Source organism: Natator depressus, chromosome 24 (genome assembly GCF_965152275.1).
Source record: "Natator depressus isolate rNatDep1 chromosome 24, rNatDep2.hap1, whole genome shotgun sequence".
In the NCBI taxonomy this organism is placed as follows: domain Eukaryota; kingdom Metazoa; phylum Chordata; order Testudines; family Cheloniidae; genus Natator; species Natator depressus.
Window position 1 is genome coordinate 4,002,410 of NC_134257.1, and position 14,176 is coordinate 4,016,585.

The 14,176-nt window shown below is 54.0% G+C and overlaps 1 protein-coding gene across 6 annotated transcripts in view; it reads left to right on the forward strand.

Moving 5' to 3' along the window:
• Positions 1-14,176, forward strand: part of ARHGEF11 (Rho guanine nucleotide exchange factor 11) — an 87,224-nt gene that overhangs the window by 42,972 nt on the left and 30,076 nt on the right. For 5 of the 6 annotated variants that reach the window (XM_074938930.1, XM_074938927.1, XM_074938931.1 and 2 more), the window contains exons 2-10: positions 2,377-2,409; positions 4,054-4,145; positions 7,861-7,959; positions 9,567-9,616; positions 9,725-9,782; positions 11,863-12,041; positions 12,239-12,310; positions 12,889-13,008; positions 13,562-13,616. In XM_074938930.1, the coding sequence (XP_074795031.1) occupies positions 2,377-2,409; positions 4,054-4,145; positions 7,861-7,959; positions 9,567-9,616; positions 9,725-9,782; positions 11,863-12,041; positions 12,239-12,310; positions 12,889-13,008; positions 13,562-13,616 (758 nt within the window). The remainder of the gene's footprint in view (positions 1-2,376; positions 2,410-4,053; positions 4,146-7,860; positions 7,960-9,566; positions 9,617-9,724; positions 9,783-11,862; positions 12,042-12,238; positions 12,311-12,888; positions 13,009-13,561; positions 13,617-14,176) is intronic. The other variant, XM_074938933.1, reaches the window with a different exon arrangement.

Below are 14,176 nucleotides of genomic sequence, written 5' to 3' on the forward strand. Positions count from 1 at the left end.
AAGCAAAGAGCAAGTTCGCGTGGCCCTGCAGCTGCTTTTCACAACACGAGCCAGGCAGACCCCTGCATGGTTCTGGCCTCCAGGGAGAGCAAAGGTGGCTTGCAGGCATCTTCACGCCCCGCCCTGACCTCTCTGCCACTGCCCACGCACAAGAATTGAGCGGCTGAGCATCAGGCCCCGTTGGATTTACCTGGGCTGTGTGTTCTCTAGGGAGGAGCTGAGAACTCTGCAGCAGCGTCCAGACCTACCGAGTTTCATTAGTGCTTCCCCAGCCCTTCCCCCTTTTCTGGCTTTCATTTTTAAGTGTGGACTTAGCCTGGCGAGAAAGGAAGGAATTTGCTGCCTGCCTCAGTGAGATGGTTGCAGTCTGACTCATGCGTGTTTGTTGTTGGTGGTGGTGTTGCTTTTCCAATAAAGGTATGCGTGCGGGAGAACGGGCTTGATCCTGCCTCGTGGAGGGTGTGCGTGTGGGTGTGGGTGTGGGTGTGGGTGCGTGTGTGTGCCCGTTAGCGTGCCGTGCAACGCACGGAGGCGGTGCACATTTTCAGAAGGGCACCCAAAGGATTTAGGAGCTTAGGGAGGAGAGTCTCAAAAGCATCTAAAACGGTTAGTGGGATGCGGGGAAAACCCAGGGTGTGTCCTGATGGGAGCGCTGCAGCCATTCTGTTACCCCTGCTAAGCAGCAGGTGGGCAGCTTGACTGGCAGGGTTAGGCCCTTCCGTGTGCAGGGTTTTAGACTGTAAGCTCTTTGGGGATCTCTGATGCTTATTGGATGTCCGTACAGCACCTAGTACCGTGCCACCTGCAGGCGCCCTTCAGGTGCCGACCTGGTAGACACACCATGCCTGCCTCTCTCAGACGCAGCTCTCCCATCCGCTGTCTTTCTGGTCCAGAGCAGACTGACGTCGGTGGGATCCTCTCGGTGGGCTTTGGATCAGGCCCCAAGGGAGCAGGCACGCAGGTGGCTCCGCGGCACTCGGAGAGGAGGGATCCACTTAGTGCTGCTGCGGCTGGCGTCTCTGCTCTTGCTCGCACTCGCGGGCAGCGCCCCTCCCTGCCAGCGGTGCAGGGGCTTGGCAGCGGGATCAAGGCCTGAGGCTGCGTGGATAAGTGCTTGGGGAAGCCACCAAAGTTCAGACTGGACCTGTAGTTTGCCCCCTATCCCCGCTGTGCAGGCGGGCACTTGTGGAACCTGTCACCGGCCCCACCTCGCCCCCCTGCTCATGTGTGCTCATGGGACCCATGGTGTCCTCTCCTGCACCATCACCTCTCCCCCCGTCGCACCCCATTGCAAGGGTGTGCTCCCGATGCAGTGTCCCGTTCCAGGGTCACACATGTGTTCTGATACAATCCAGTCGCGTATCGTACCCAAAGGTGAAGATGTTTTGTCCCAGTGAGTACAGCTTGCATTTCCTTATCCTCCTCCTCTAGTGCACAAAGCAGTCGAAGGAATCTGGTCCAAACTTTCTGGTTATGTTCACTCTGAGCCAGACCCCAAGGCTGGAAAACTCCAGCCCGAAAGCAGGGTCGTAACGGAGACCACTCAGCGCCCTTTGCTGGAGCTGTCGCTGCCTGAGTCCGCCATAACAGTCTTGCTCCTTTTTAAATTGTCCTACCCTGGAGCGGACTAGATGGGTTGGGCAAGGGGTGGGAGAAGGGAAGGGGCGTCGCTCTTGGGGCTTGGGAGGGAAGGATCAGCTGCTGGAAAGGTGATCAGTACGCAGATGCGTGGGGAAGGGAGTCAGAGGGAATTTGGCCCCAATCCTGCAAAGACACAAGCACCTACTTCGCTTTCTACAAGTGACTCTAATGCATAAAATTTAAGCACTTGCGTGAGTCTTTGCGGGACCGGGGCCTGTGTGAGGCTCTGAAGGTAGCTGTACCCCTCTGGCTGTTGAATGCCCTGCGGGAAACGATTTTGGTGGGACTTGGTCCCTAGTTGACACCTGTTGGCATCCCCCTTGCCACTGTCAGCTTGAATGCAGAGGTCAAGAGCTGAATTGGCTACAGAGGGGGAGCTCCCCTTCCGCTCCTCGAAGGAGCCCTGTTGGGTCACTGAGGGTATGTCTGCAGCCCCTCCCAGCCCAGGTCGGCAGACTCTGGCTGGTGGGTAAAAAGCACTTTGAAGCGGCAGCTCTGGCTCTGAAGCCTAGGGCTAGCCGCGCATCTGCCTCTTGCTGTCTGTCCGTCCCCTCTCCTGAGTGCTGAGTATGTTTACAGCTGCGTCATCCATTACACCTCTGTCTCTTTTCTCTATTTGTCTCCTCTTCCCCCTCTCCCCCCCCGCACTCCCAATGCTGTCCTCTGGACCATGCGCCATCTTTACCACCGTCCTTGTCTTTGGTGTCAATTTCTGTCTTCCCTCCTGGGCAACAGGCCAGCCAGTAAAAAGCACTCTCACCTGCCCAGGTAAGATGGGGCTGGGGGCGGGCTGACAGAATCGCATACTTGGCGATGCACTCGCTTTGTCGAAGCCCCTGTGTTCAAAGTGAAGGTCGAGATGGTGTCGCTCAGCTCTCATGTAAATGTCCTCATGGCCTTTCTTCTGCCATTTTATATTGTCCACAAAAAAAAAAACCCAACGACCCCCCAACCTGGCTGGCTCAAGGGGGCCAGGGAAGATAAAACGGGGTCTTTCACCTCTTGTGTCCTGGTACTAATGTGGCATCAGATCAGGAGAACTGGCTGGCCCCGGGGATATTGGAAAATGGAATATGGGGCCTTCCCCCATAGGATCCTGTAGGGTGCTGTCTCCAGTATGCCACCAGGTTGGAGGGAGCAGCTGGCTCTAGAAGATCGGGAAATCAGATATGGGGCCTTTCCCCTATAGGGCCCTGGTTCCAATATGGCACCAGATTTGGGGGAACTGGCTGTCTTGGGAGGTGTGGGGTGGCAACAATGGGATATGCGGCCTTTCCCTTATAGGATCCTGACTCCAGTCTGGCCCCACGCTGGGGGCAGTAGGTACTAAGGTCTTGCCTTCGCTGCAGTTAATTCAGGTGTTGCGCCAATCTCAAATCCTGTCCACGCGCACGACCCCCTCACTCGAGTACCGTGGTGCTATTAACTCAAATTGGCTGCGGGGAGGAGGGGGCAGGCTACAGCTCGAGATAGCGCTGCTCCCTGCAGCCTGCGTGTTCTCCCGTGTGGCTGCTCTCCCTCAAGCCTGGCTAGCTAGAGAGGCGTCTGGGCAAGGGTAGGTAACTGGAGTGAACGCTACCCTTCGCCGTGAGTCACGGCTGCAGGTCGCCCCCGTGTGCTGGCTGCCTAGCGGCTTGCGTGAAGAATTTGTTGGGACTCAGTCCAGCTCCTGCTGGGTCGGTGTGTCCGCAGCATGTCGACCCACCACAGCATTAGGCAGAGAGAGCTGGCCAGGACCGAATGGGCCGTGGATTCGGAGCTCCCTTCTCACCCCACGGTCAGCCGGTCCCTCCTGGGTAGGAGAGGCCTGGGAAGCTTGCAAAGCCAGTGCTATTGTTGTACCTCTTCCATGCGCAGAAAGCAGCTTTGGCGTGCAGGGCTCTCAATCCAGCCCCCTCCCCCATCACAGAACTGCCTGGAATAGCAAGAGCACCCCAAAAAAAAAAATTAAAAAAAAAAAAGAGAAAGTAACTGTCCATTGTCTCTCTCATTCGTTCCTCGCTGCTTCATGTTCTCTTCTTCCATCAGCCCCATTGCAGCCTGGTAAGCTCTGACGCTGACCTCCTGTGCTGTGCGTGTGGTTTGCATGAGCGCATCTCTCTGTTGTTCGTCATGTTCTGTGGAAACCAAACCATCCCCTCTCCCTGCCCGTCCCTCCGGGGTTAGCAGACCCGCGGGTTACACGGTGTAGCGCCCTCCCTGGGACTCTGCTCTCTCTGCTGGAGGCCGCTTTTGGCAGTGGGGAGAAGCATTCTTCAGCTCCAGTCCTGGCCCTGCGGGAAACGGCGATCGCTTGCCCTGAGAGCTGCTCTGGCTACTGCTGGGGCTTGCTGTGTCCTTAGAGGGAGGCGTCTTGTAAGTGGAAGGATAAGTCTTGTTCCTCCATGACTGTGTCTGTCTCATTCCCTTCAGGTTAAGCAGCCTGTCTTCACTGGGCGATTCGGCTCCAGGACGCAGGTCTCCCGGGCACCGCCGCCAGCCGTCTGACTGCACTGAAACACCAGGTAGCTTTTCCTTCTTTCCTCCCCACTCTGCGTTGCTATGACAGCAGGCTCGGGGCTGTACCATCTGGCTGTCTTAGCTTCGTCTCTGGCCCGCCCCATCACCTCCCAACACCTCCCAGTTGTGATGGTCTTGATCCTCCCCGGGAGGTGGGCAGGGCTTGTCTGCCCACTGGGCGCACAAGGAGCTCTGAGGCCCACAGACGGGAAGTCACTTGCCCAAGGCTGCAGCAGCAGAGCAGAGAACAGAACCCAGGTCACCCACGTCCCAGGCGAGCACCCTGACCACGGGACCGTCAGGCACACAGGTAAAGCTGGCTGGAAGATCATGATGCAGGTGGCCGGAGGCTTTGGCATGCGTGTCTCTGTGCGTGTCTTTGTTATCAGACTCAGAGATTATAAGTCCAGAAGGAACATCTAGTCGGGCCTCTTGCAGCACCCAGGCTAGACAGTTTCACCTGGTGATTCCTGGACTGGACCCGTAATGGCTGATTGAGCCAGAGGGCATCATTTTCTAGAAAGAGACATTGGATCCTGAGTAAGCTTTGGAATTGGGGCAGGGCAGGCTGGGAATAACATTGGGGGGTAGGGGTGTCCTCATGAGCCATCAGCTGTTCTGGTCTTTGTGGGTTTGAATGGCTCACCTGCCCTTTACCGCGATGGGGGGGAGACATGGGGGATAAAATGATCTTTTCCAGGCCTGTGATAATTATTCCTCCCATCTAGGCCTTCATATGGGGCTACTTACACCTTTCGTCTAGGGTAGAATTGGGAAATGAGAGTTGGGACCCCAGGAATCTATTAATATCTCTGCCACTGATTGCCTGCCAAGTTGCTGCCCTCCCTGTGCCTCCGTTTCCCAATCTGTAAAATGGGGATAATGACACTCCCCTCCCTTGTGAAGCACTTTGAGATCTGTGGATAGAAAGTGCGAGGTTAGAGCTAGTGGGGATGATGACGATGGTTCTGTTTACGATTCCAGTTGCCCAACCAGTGAAAACAGAAGAGTGGCCTTGTGGCTAGGTGTGGACATGGAAAGCGTGTTGCAGCGCCCTCCCTGCTTTGGCATGTGCCACCCCAGTTCCCACTGGAGGGGCAGTCCCCCTCCTGCACTGTGAGTTGCAGTCTAGCCCTCACTTCTGCTGCATCAGGTTGGTCCCTGTACCCTAAAAGGGGAGAGGAAAATCCTTAGAACAGAGCCATGCGTACGAGAGCAGCGGTGACATGGGGCCAGGCCCTTGCCCTGAAATGCTTCTGCAGTGCTGGAGCAAAGCTTGCAGGCCGTGATCCTCGATTAGCCCCCTGGCCACAGTGCTTGGGGTATAACTGCAGAGCATGCACCGAGTGCAAGAATCGGCCAACGCAAAAGCACGAGGTGATGCAAGGCTGTCTGGCGCCAACGCCAGGTGCTGATCTTGGAAAGGGAATGGCTGTCTGCCTAGAGCAGTGGTTCTCAATCAGCGGTACACATACCCCTGGGGGTACGCAGAGGTCTTCCAGGGGTACATCAACTCATCTAGATATTTGCCTAGTTTTACAACAGGCTACATAAAAAGCCCTAGCGAAGTCAGTGCCAACTAAAATTTCATACAGACAATGACTTGTTTAGACTGCTCTATGTGCTATGCGCTGAAATGTAAGCACAATATTTATATTCCAATTGATTTATCTTATAATTAGATGGTAAAAATGAGAAAGTCCGCAATTTGTCAGTACTAGTGAGCTGGTGTCTGGTTTTTTAAGTGAGCTGGTGTCACTAGTGAGCTGGTGTCTGGTTTTTTAAGCAAGTCATTTTAAAGTGAGGTGAAACTTGGAGGTATTCAGGACAAATCAGACTCTTGAAAAGGGGGACAGTCGTCTGGAAAGGTTGAGAGCCGCTGGCCTAGAGGAAGGATCACTTGGTGGCTAAGGCACTGGGCTGGGATGTGGGACTTTTCAATCGGCATTCTCCTTCTGTGCGACTCCAGGCGAGTCACTCAAGCGGCCTCAGTTTCCCTGATCTATAAAATGGCTCTGATGCGTTTCTCTCTAATGGGGTATTTGGCGGCTAAAAGCTCGGGAGGCGTTTGGATCCTATGGCAGTTTGGGGGAGGGGATATAATAATCTACCATTGATGAGTGAGGCCTCAAAAGGCTGGATTAATTGAAGGGAACAAAAAGGAGTGTGGTAAAGGGGGTAGAATTTGGGAACAGCGGATTGTTTAATACAGGAACCAAAAGAAAGTGTAGCCAGATGAACTGACCATTCTGTTCGTGGGAGACCTGTTGTCTGAGTCTGTTACCCTAAGGTCCCTGTACACCATGCTGGCAGTATAAAGGACCTCAAAGCGAGTGCAGATGAGTTACACCCACTTTAAGTTTCCTTTACGCTGCCAGAGCACTGTAAAAGTGAGAATGAGAATAGGGGCCCAGACAGTCTCACGGCTGTGGCCGTGGGGGGAGGATGAATATGGCAGACAGAAATTCCTGTTTGTGGGCTCAGTTGCAACAGTATTTATCTGCTCTATGAGATTAGGTAAATAGGTCCAGTCCTGCTTCCATATTGAACCCCATGGGCGTGGGATGGAGCCCGCAGAACCGCAGAAAGTGAGTTTATTCACATGCCTCACGTTGGTGTGTTTCCCACTTCGAGACTGCATGTTTGTAAGTTACTTCCTTCTTCTGCCCAAAGACCACTGTGAGTACAGATGATAGGAACTGATTTGATTTGCACACACGCCCACGCGCACACACACGTGCCCCTGACTTTGTGGCGTCTCTGTCACTTGTGCAAAACTGGGTCCAATTTCTTACTCCCTCCCCACACCTTTGTGTCATTAGTTACATTTGTGCAAAATCGGGCCTGATGTTTCCCCTGCCCGACCTCATGTTGTCACTTATACCTGTGCAAAGCGAGTGTCTAACACGGTCACTGGTGTAATGTGAGTGGAGAATCCGGAGTCTTTTGTATGGCACAGGTGAAAACACGATGGAAAGGAGACTCAGGCCCTGTTCATTTTTCTGAACCGGACCTCAGACACTCAAGAACGATGTCAGCATTACATGCACTGCAATGAACAACAGAAGCTGCATCACTTGATGATCACTAACAACATCTGCATTCCTAACAGCGACAATGAGCATAATTGCATCTCTGGCTTTCAGGGTGGTGGAAAGGAACCATAGAAGCTAGAGATAGAAAAGATCCATTAGGTCCTGTCTAGGCTATCTATCCAGGTGTCGTATATAGCAGCAGCCAGCATGGTATCTAGGGACTGAAAGGCATCTGGTACCAGGGTATGGGATTTGAACAAATATCCCCGGGGACACTGCAGCCTTAAAAGGGAATGGAGCCACTGAAATCTAGAACCCAGGAGTCCTGGTGCATAGTGCTTTGCTTTATTACCCATCCTACTCCCCTCTCCTGGGCTCTCTGTGTGGTAGGAATATCTCTGCTTGTGATCTCCAGCATCGTGTTCAAAAATCTGTTCTCAAGCCCCGCCCAAATTATGAGTTTGACATTAAAAGTCATGGGATTTTGTTAACAAATAATTAATTTCAGGGGAGTGGGGTTTTGTTTGTTTGCATTCTGTTTTCTGGGCCTTAGTCTTCCCCTGGCCTCGGGGAACGAACAGTAGCCATGGGCCGTCTGGAAATTGGCGCCACAACTAGCCTAGAGCCTGGTTTTAAACTCTGGCCTCTCATGCCTCATTTGTTTTTTCCCCCCGCCCCGCTGAAGGTTTGGTCCAACGCTGTGTCATCATCCAGCAGGATCAGCATGGCTTTGGCTTCACTGTCAGCGGGGACCGGATCGTCCTGGTGCAGTCTGTCCGGCCAGGTGAGCAGCTACCCTGTGCCCCCATCTTGGGGGCCCGCGGATATTTGTGTATGAATGGGACTCCCCTAGTTCACTTGGCCCCCAGCTCCTCTCTGGCCCCAGGGAAAAGGGGGATCCTTCTTTGCAAAGCCTGTTGGATCAAGAGAGAGAGCAGTTCTGGAGGATGAAGAGGAGTTAAGCTGTGTGAGGGCATGGTTGGGATGGTGGTAGGGGGATTGGGGTATGTATGTGCCTAGATGGGAGTCTTGATTCTGACCAGCTTGGGCACCCAGAGGTGGGAATTAACCCAAAAGCGTCTCCCGAGAGCAACAGCCAAGTTCCCATGTTGTGCCGTCTCTGCTCTCCGGGCAGCGCCAGGTTAACCACCGTGCTCTACCCGGTTGTTACATAATCGCAGCTGGTTGCTGACTATGGGCGCAGGGAATTCCCCTTCTAGCCCTCAGCAAACACACATTCAGCAACTTTCACTCTGGGCTTTGTGGCGCGGAGGTGCTTTAGCTTTTTGCTGTTTGATGGTTTTGAGGGGAGGTAGGGCTAGAAGCAACGATTTCAATAGACAGCGAGCTGCTCTTATTACAAACTGATGCTGCTGCCCCCCCACCCCCCCCTCCCCCCCCAAAAAAGACTAACACTCAGACCAGGAAAAATTCAGATAGATAAAGGAGGAAAAGTCCTACAGATTTAAAGGGACACAGATAAAAATCAAACCCCTTATCCTGCAATGGGATCTGCATGGAGAGACCCCCTGCATCGACCCCAGTGACTTCAACAGGACTTTGGGTGGGCATAGATTCCATTTGCATGAATCCTATGACAAGTCCCAAATATTTTAATAAAGGACAGCCAGTGTGCCTGATTCCCCACTGCCCTGTTACTTGTGCAGTCACTTACACTAGTGCAAAGTGAGTCGGGTTCTCTAGTGCCCTGTCCCGGGCAGTCACGCCCGCTTTGTGCTGGGGTAAAAGACCATCCTGGGTGCAGTGCTGCGGGGAGACATGCCCCTCCATTCTGACTTGCGTTGCCTTTAATGAGAGATCATTAAAGCTGAAAGAATCTTTAATTTACTTTCCTTCTTTGCCTTTTTTTTATTTGCTAGTCTCGCCGTTTGGAATTGAACCTCATGGAAACATTTCCTCTTCGCTTTAGCAACAGAGAATTTTTCAGTGTATTTAAACTTTTAACAGTTGCATTAAAGAAGGGGGAATTGGTAGGGGAAGAGCTTAAATAATAAAGCTACTTTTACCAGTGCTTAGGCCCCAATCCTGCAATTGGATTTGTGTGGACAGATCCCCTTGCCTAGACAGAAGCCCTAAAGCAGAACAAACTCATGGCAGATGGTAGTCACGTTGCTTAATGCACTACTGGAAGACACTTGGATATTAGTGATGAGGTCGATATAAGAACCTATATGGAATAGAATAAAATAGAGCTCCCCATAGGAGGAGGGAAAACCTAGATTTTGGACCCTAACGTCTATTTATGCTGTTGCAATGAATGTGTTGAATCCCCTGGCGCCTTGTGGCGCGAGCGCTGTGGATGTTTTCATGTTGCTGGGGCTGCACATTGTTATTTACTGTAACTCCCTTCCTCTGCCTGTTGCATTACAGGAGGAGCGGCCATGAAGGCCGGGGTGCAAGAGGGTGACCGGATCGTCAAGGTGAGCAGCAAACCCCAAGCCGAGGCTTCCCGGGGGTGTTCCCTAGTGCTTCGCTCTGTGGGCCAGCGCTGGGGCTGCGGGTCTGAGGCTGTCTGTCTCCTCTTGCAGGTGAACGGCACAATGGTGACAAACAGCTCCCATCTCGAAGTGGTGAAGCTCATCAAATGTGAGTAGGTAGAAGGGGTGAATGGGGCCTTTTCCCGCTAGGTCGCTGGTTATAGGCCAGCCCCGGTCTCTAGTGGCGGAGAGTTTTGGGATGGCGTATTGTGGAAAGGGTTAGGGGGCCCTGAGGCTAAGAGCAGAGCGGAGAGGGCAGAGACCAAATGAGCCAGGCACACTGAGCTCTCTTCTCCCCCAGAGAGGCAGGGGATTCTCCAGGATGGGGCTGAGGTGCTCTGGTGTGGGGAAGCTTGCTGTCACCGCTGTGCCTGCTCCATGCACAAACTGGGGCGTCTGGTCTCCCGGGTCGAAAACGCCAATAATCCCATGTTTAAAAAGTGCTTGATGTAAAATGTGCTGATTGGCGAGCCTCGCTGACCCACGGTGTTGGGAAGGGGAGTCATTTGCAAGCTGGAGCAGTCAATAGAGCGGTGGGCGCAGCCAGATCTTTGCGGCTTCCCATTATGGTTGTTGCAGGAGGAGCTGTTTTGGAGAACGTCACTTCCCATCCCTTTCCTGAAGGGACTTCCAAGAACAGCTTAACCCTTCCCTTGCCGATTTGGTCATCCCCACCCTGCGTTACAATGCTCTCTATTTATCCATCTGTCTGCATCAGGGTTTTATACGGCTGCCCGTCACCATAGCAGCTGGGCAAATAGCCAGTAGTGAAGTCTCCAGTGGACTTCACGGGGTGTCTGGCTCTTCTCCTGTGGAGAGGTAAACGCTTTGCCTAGGGTGGGGTTTTGGTTGTGTTGGCTGGTTTGTTTCAGGGTTTGTAGGTACGGGGCGGGGGGGCATGGTGGTGTCATCCTCGCTATGGTGAAGAGGAAGGTTTTTCGGCGTCCCCTAAAGGCGGTCTGACTCTGGATTTGCTCCATCTCCTCTGGACGTCCATTTCATAGCAAAGTCTCCTCCCCCGGGAATGCTTTGACCCTTGGTCTCGTGCCCATTGTCTTGCGTTTTGTGATCTGCATCGTTGTCGCCATGGGTCACAGATTGAAGTTCAGTCTTCGAACGTCGCTGGGGCTTGACCAGTTGCTTTTGATGATTAGGACCGAAGCCTTAAACTGACATCGGGAGCAGACTGAGATGTGTTCACGGTGGCCTAAGCCAGGGGGAAGGTGGGCAGCTGCATTCTGCACCAGCTGGAGCCTGGCCATTGTCTTCAGATACAGATAACAGTACTCCACCTGGGAGGTGATGGATGCATGGGCCACTGGAGCTGGCTCCTTGCCTGGGAGAGTGGGAGGAGATTCCTAGCAAGCTGGAGGAGGTGGAAGGTGTTTTAGACCCTGGTATTCTCTGGGCTTGGTGAGGACTCAAACCAGGACCCTGAGTCTTCACACCACCTTGCTGATGGGGGCCTGTACACCTGGGCAGCCTTGGGCTCTGTGCCTCAGTTTCCCCGTGTGTGAAATGGCGATAATGATACTGACCTCCTTTGTACAGCTCTTTGAGGTGTATGGATGAAAAGCACAAGATAAAAACTAGGGATTAGTATGTGCCTTGGCTGTCTCCTGGGTACGCTTTACGAATGTTCCTAAGGCTGGTGGTGTACTGTCCTCCTGCCCTGTATAGGGTGCAGTGGGCTAGCGTCTGTGACCTGAATTAACCCTAATGCTGAGGGTAGGAGGGAAAATCACCCACCGTTTTAATATAAGGGTTGGTCTACACTGAACACCTGTGTCTCGCAGAGGTGTGAAAAATCCACCCCCGAGAGACGTAGCTCCGTCAGCCTAACCCCTGGTGTGGACAGCACTAGGTTGATGGAAGAATTCTTCCAGCCACCTTGCTACTGCCTCTCGGAGAGGGGGATTACCTACGCCGAGGGGAGAACCCCTCTCGTCACTGTCGTGAGTGTACAGCAGTGCACCTGTTGCATTTTCAGTGCAGACGTACCCTTAAGATCAGCTTGGGTTGCAGCTCCATCTGTTTCAGACTCCTGCGTTGTGGATTTGGGGTTGTGGTGGGGGGAGGCAATGATCAGGTCTCTTCTAGATGCCGTGATCCCCCCATTTTAAATCCTCATCCACTGGCTAGTTATAAAGTGGGTCTCTCTCTCCACCCGTGCTCCTTTTCTTCTCCAGCCGGTGCCTACGTTGCGCTGACCCTCCTGGGGTCTCCTCCTCCCTCAGTGGTGCTCTCCAGTCCTCAGCAAGACGTGAGCATATCGGGGGCGCCTGGGATTGCACCCCTGTGCCCCCCGCCCCCTTCCCCGCCACCGCTGCCTCCACCACAGCGCATCACAGGACCCAAACCGTTGCAGGTAACCGGACGGCGCGGCATGGCGCTCCCACGGGTGGTTTGTCCTGGATCTCCTGGGGGGATGGGAAAGCGGGGTCCTCAGTCTGCTGCGTCTCTCCAGCGCTGCTCCACTCGAGGGGGCGGGGGGAGAAAGATGGGGAGATGAAAGCAAAGCTCTGTCCGTCCCCTCACTCTGCCCACGTCTGTTCCAAATCGCAGGACCCAGAAGTTCAAAAGCATGCGACGCAGATCCTCCGCAACATGCTGAGACAGGAGGAGGCAGAGTTACAGGTACGGGGCATTGGCTGTCTCCTTCCTATGGTGAGCCACACTGGAGCAGACCTTTGCCCTGTCTAGTGTGCTGCTAGGCCTCTTTGCTTATCCTGGAGCGGACTATTGCTCCTTCCAGTCCAATCCTTCACGTCGGATCAGACCAGTGGGCCGTCTCCTCTGATATCTTGCCTGTAGCAGAGAAGACAATTGTTCCAGCTAATCTCATGGGTCTCCTTCCTGCCGTGCGGCTCAGACCTCCGTTCCATGTAATCCAGGCTCCTGCCTCCGCCCATGGCATGACTGATGTTTCCAAGGAAGAGGAACCTTCCCCGCCCCACAGTAAAGTGTGAGGCCGATTGTACAGTCTTTGGGGGACGAGAGGTGTATTTCCTTCCTCATCCCCCTGGCCACCAGCTGATGCCCTGTAGCAGCAGGTGCGGTCACACCGAAGCTACACCAGGGTATTGATCAGAGCCATCCATCCCTCTCCCGCCTTATTTTGTTCTGTAGCCCTCACTCCGTGCTCTGCACCCCGTGCCGGTTCCCCTCAGTGTGGCTGGCTGTAACCTCATCCCCCTTCTTGTCTCCCCGCTCAGCGGTTCTGCGAGGTGTACAGCCGGAACCCCGCCACCACGCTGGAGGAACAGATCGAGGGGGCGCGCAGAAGGGTCAGCCAGTTGCAGCTCAAGATCCGACAGGAAACAAGCGGCTCGGTGGTATGCAAGAGGAATCCTTACTTCCTGGTTCTAAATGTCATGTGACTCCCCCCCTCTCCTCCCTGACACTCCACCCTCCTCAGAAGTTGGTGCCAGGGAAAGCCTGAACTGGGTTTAGTCCTGTTGTGGAGATGGACAAGCTGAGGCGTGCCCTCCTGCAGTGTGAAATCTCCCAGAATGCACTGCCTCTGGGGGCTGAGCCGTGAACTGTGGGGGTAGGTACCTAGAGGGCATTGAGGGTGAAATGGGTTAGGTGAAGGCTTGAAACCAGTTCAGCAGGGCTAGTGAGGAAGTGCGGCGCTGTGTGTGCATGAACTGGTTGAACACCCCCGCACCCCCCTGCGTGACCTATTCTGGGGTACCCTTCCCAGCTCTGCCACAGACTCTGTGTGACAGCTTCATAGCCCCGGAGGTGCTGAGAGCCCCTCTTGAAATTGAAGGCAGCTGGTCTGCCCCCTTTGTAGACCAGGCTCTTGTCCCTTTCCGTGCCTCAGTTTCCCCACCTGTAAAGCAGGGCTAACAACACTGACCCCTCTATATCCTTCACTTGTAGGATTTGGGGCGGCCGTGCTGCAACTCCGGCTCAGCCAGTCTCCAGGGGACAGAAGGTGAGTCGTGCTGTTGCTGACATGCAGCTGTGCATACCCGCTGCTACCATCCGTCCGCCCTCGCAACAGATGATTGGTCTGGGCGACTTCAGCTTGCAGCTCCTTGTCTCCGGACGCTGTAGCCATCCCAGGCATTTGAGAAGCTTTGCTTGCACTGGGTGCAATGAGGGCTTCGGCTCGGCTGTGATAGCGTCTCTCCGGCGCCGATGGGAAGCTACGAGTATTGTAACTGTCCCCATTCAGGAGTTCCTCGCATTGGGAAATTACCCAGAAGTCTTTGTTCCCAACAGTCACACTGCTGCGTGCTATAGGATAGGGACTCCCGGACTCCCAGAATGCACCGGTGCAGGGCCACTTTAGTTCTGCCCAGCCGCATTGCTGTATGGGATATGTTGTAAAGAGACACGAGTGTTTGCAGCCAGCATCCCTGTGACGGCCACCTGGCTTGGTGTAGATAAACGCTGCACGTATCCCTGTTCTCCTCCACCCCAGGGTTATCCCTCCGCTAGTGTCCATTGGAGAGCCGGGCGAGAAGGTTTCCACAAAACGTGTTTTCACCG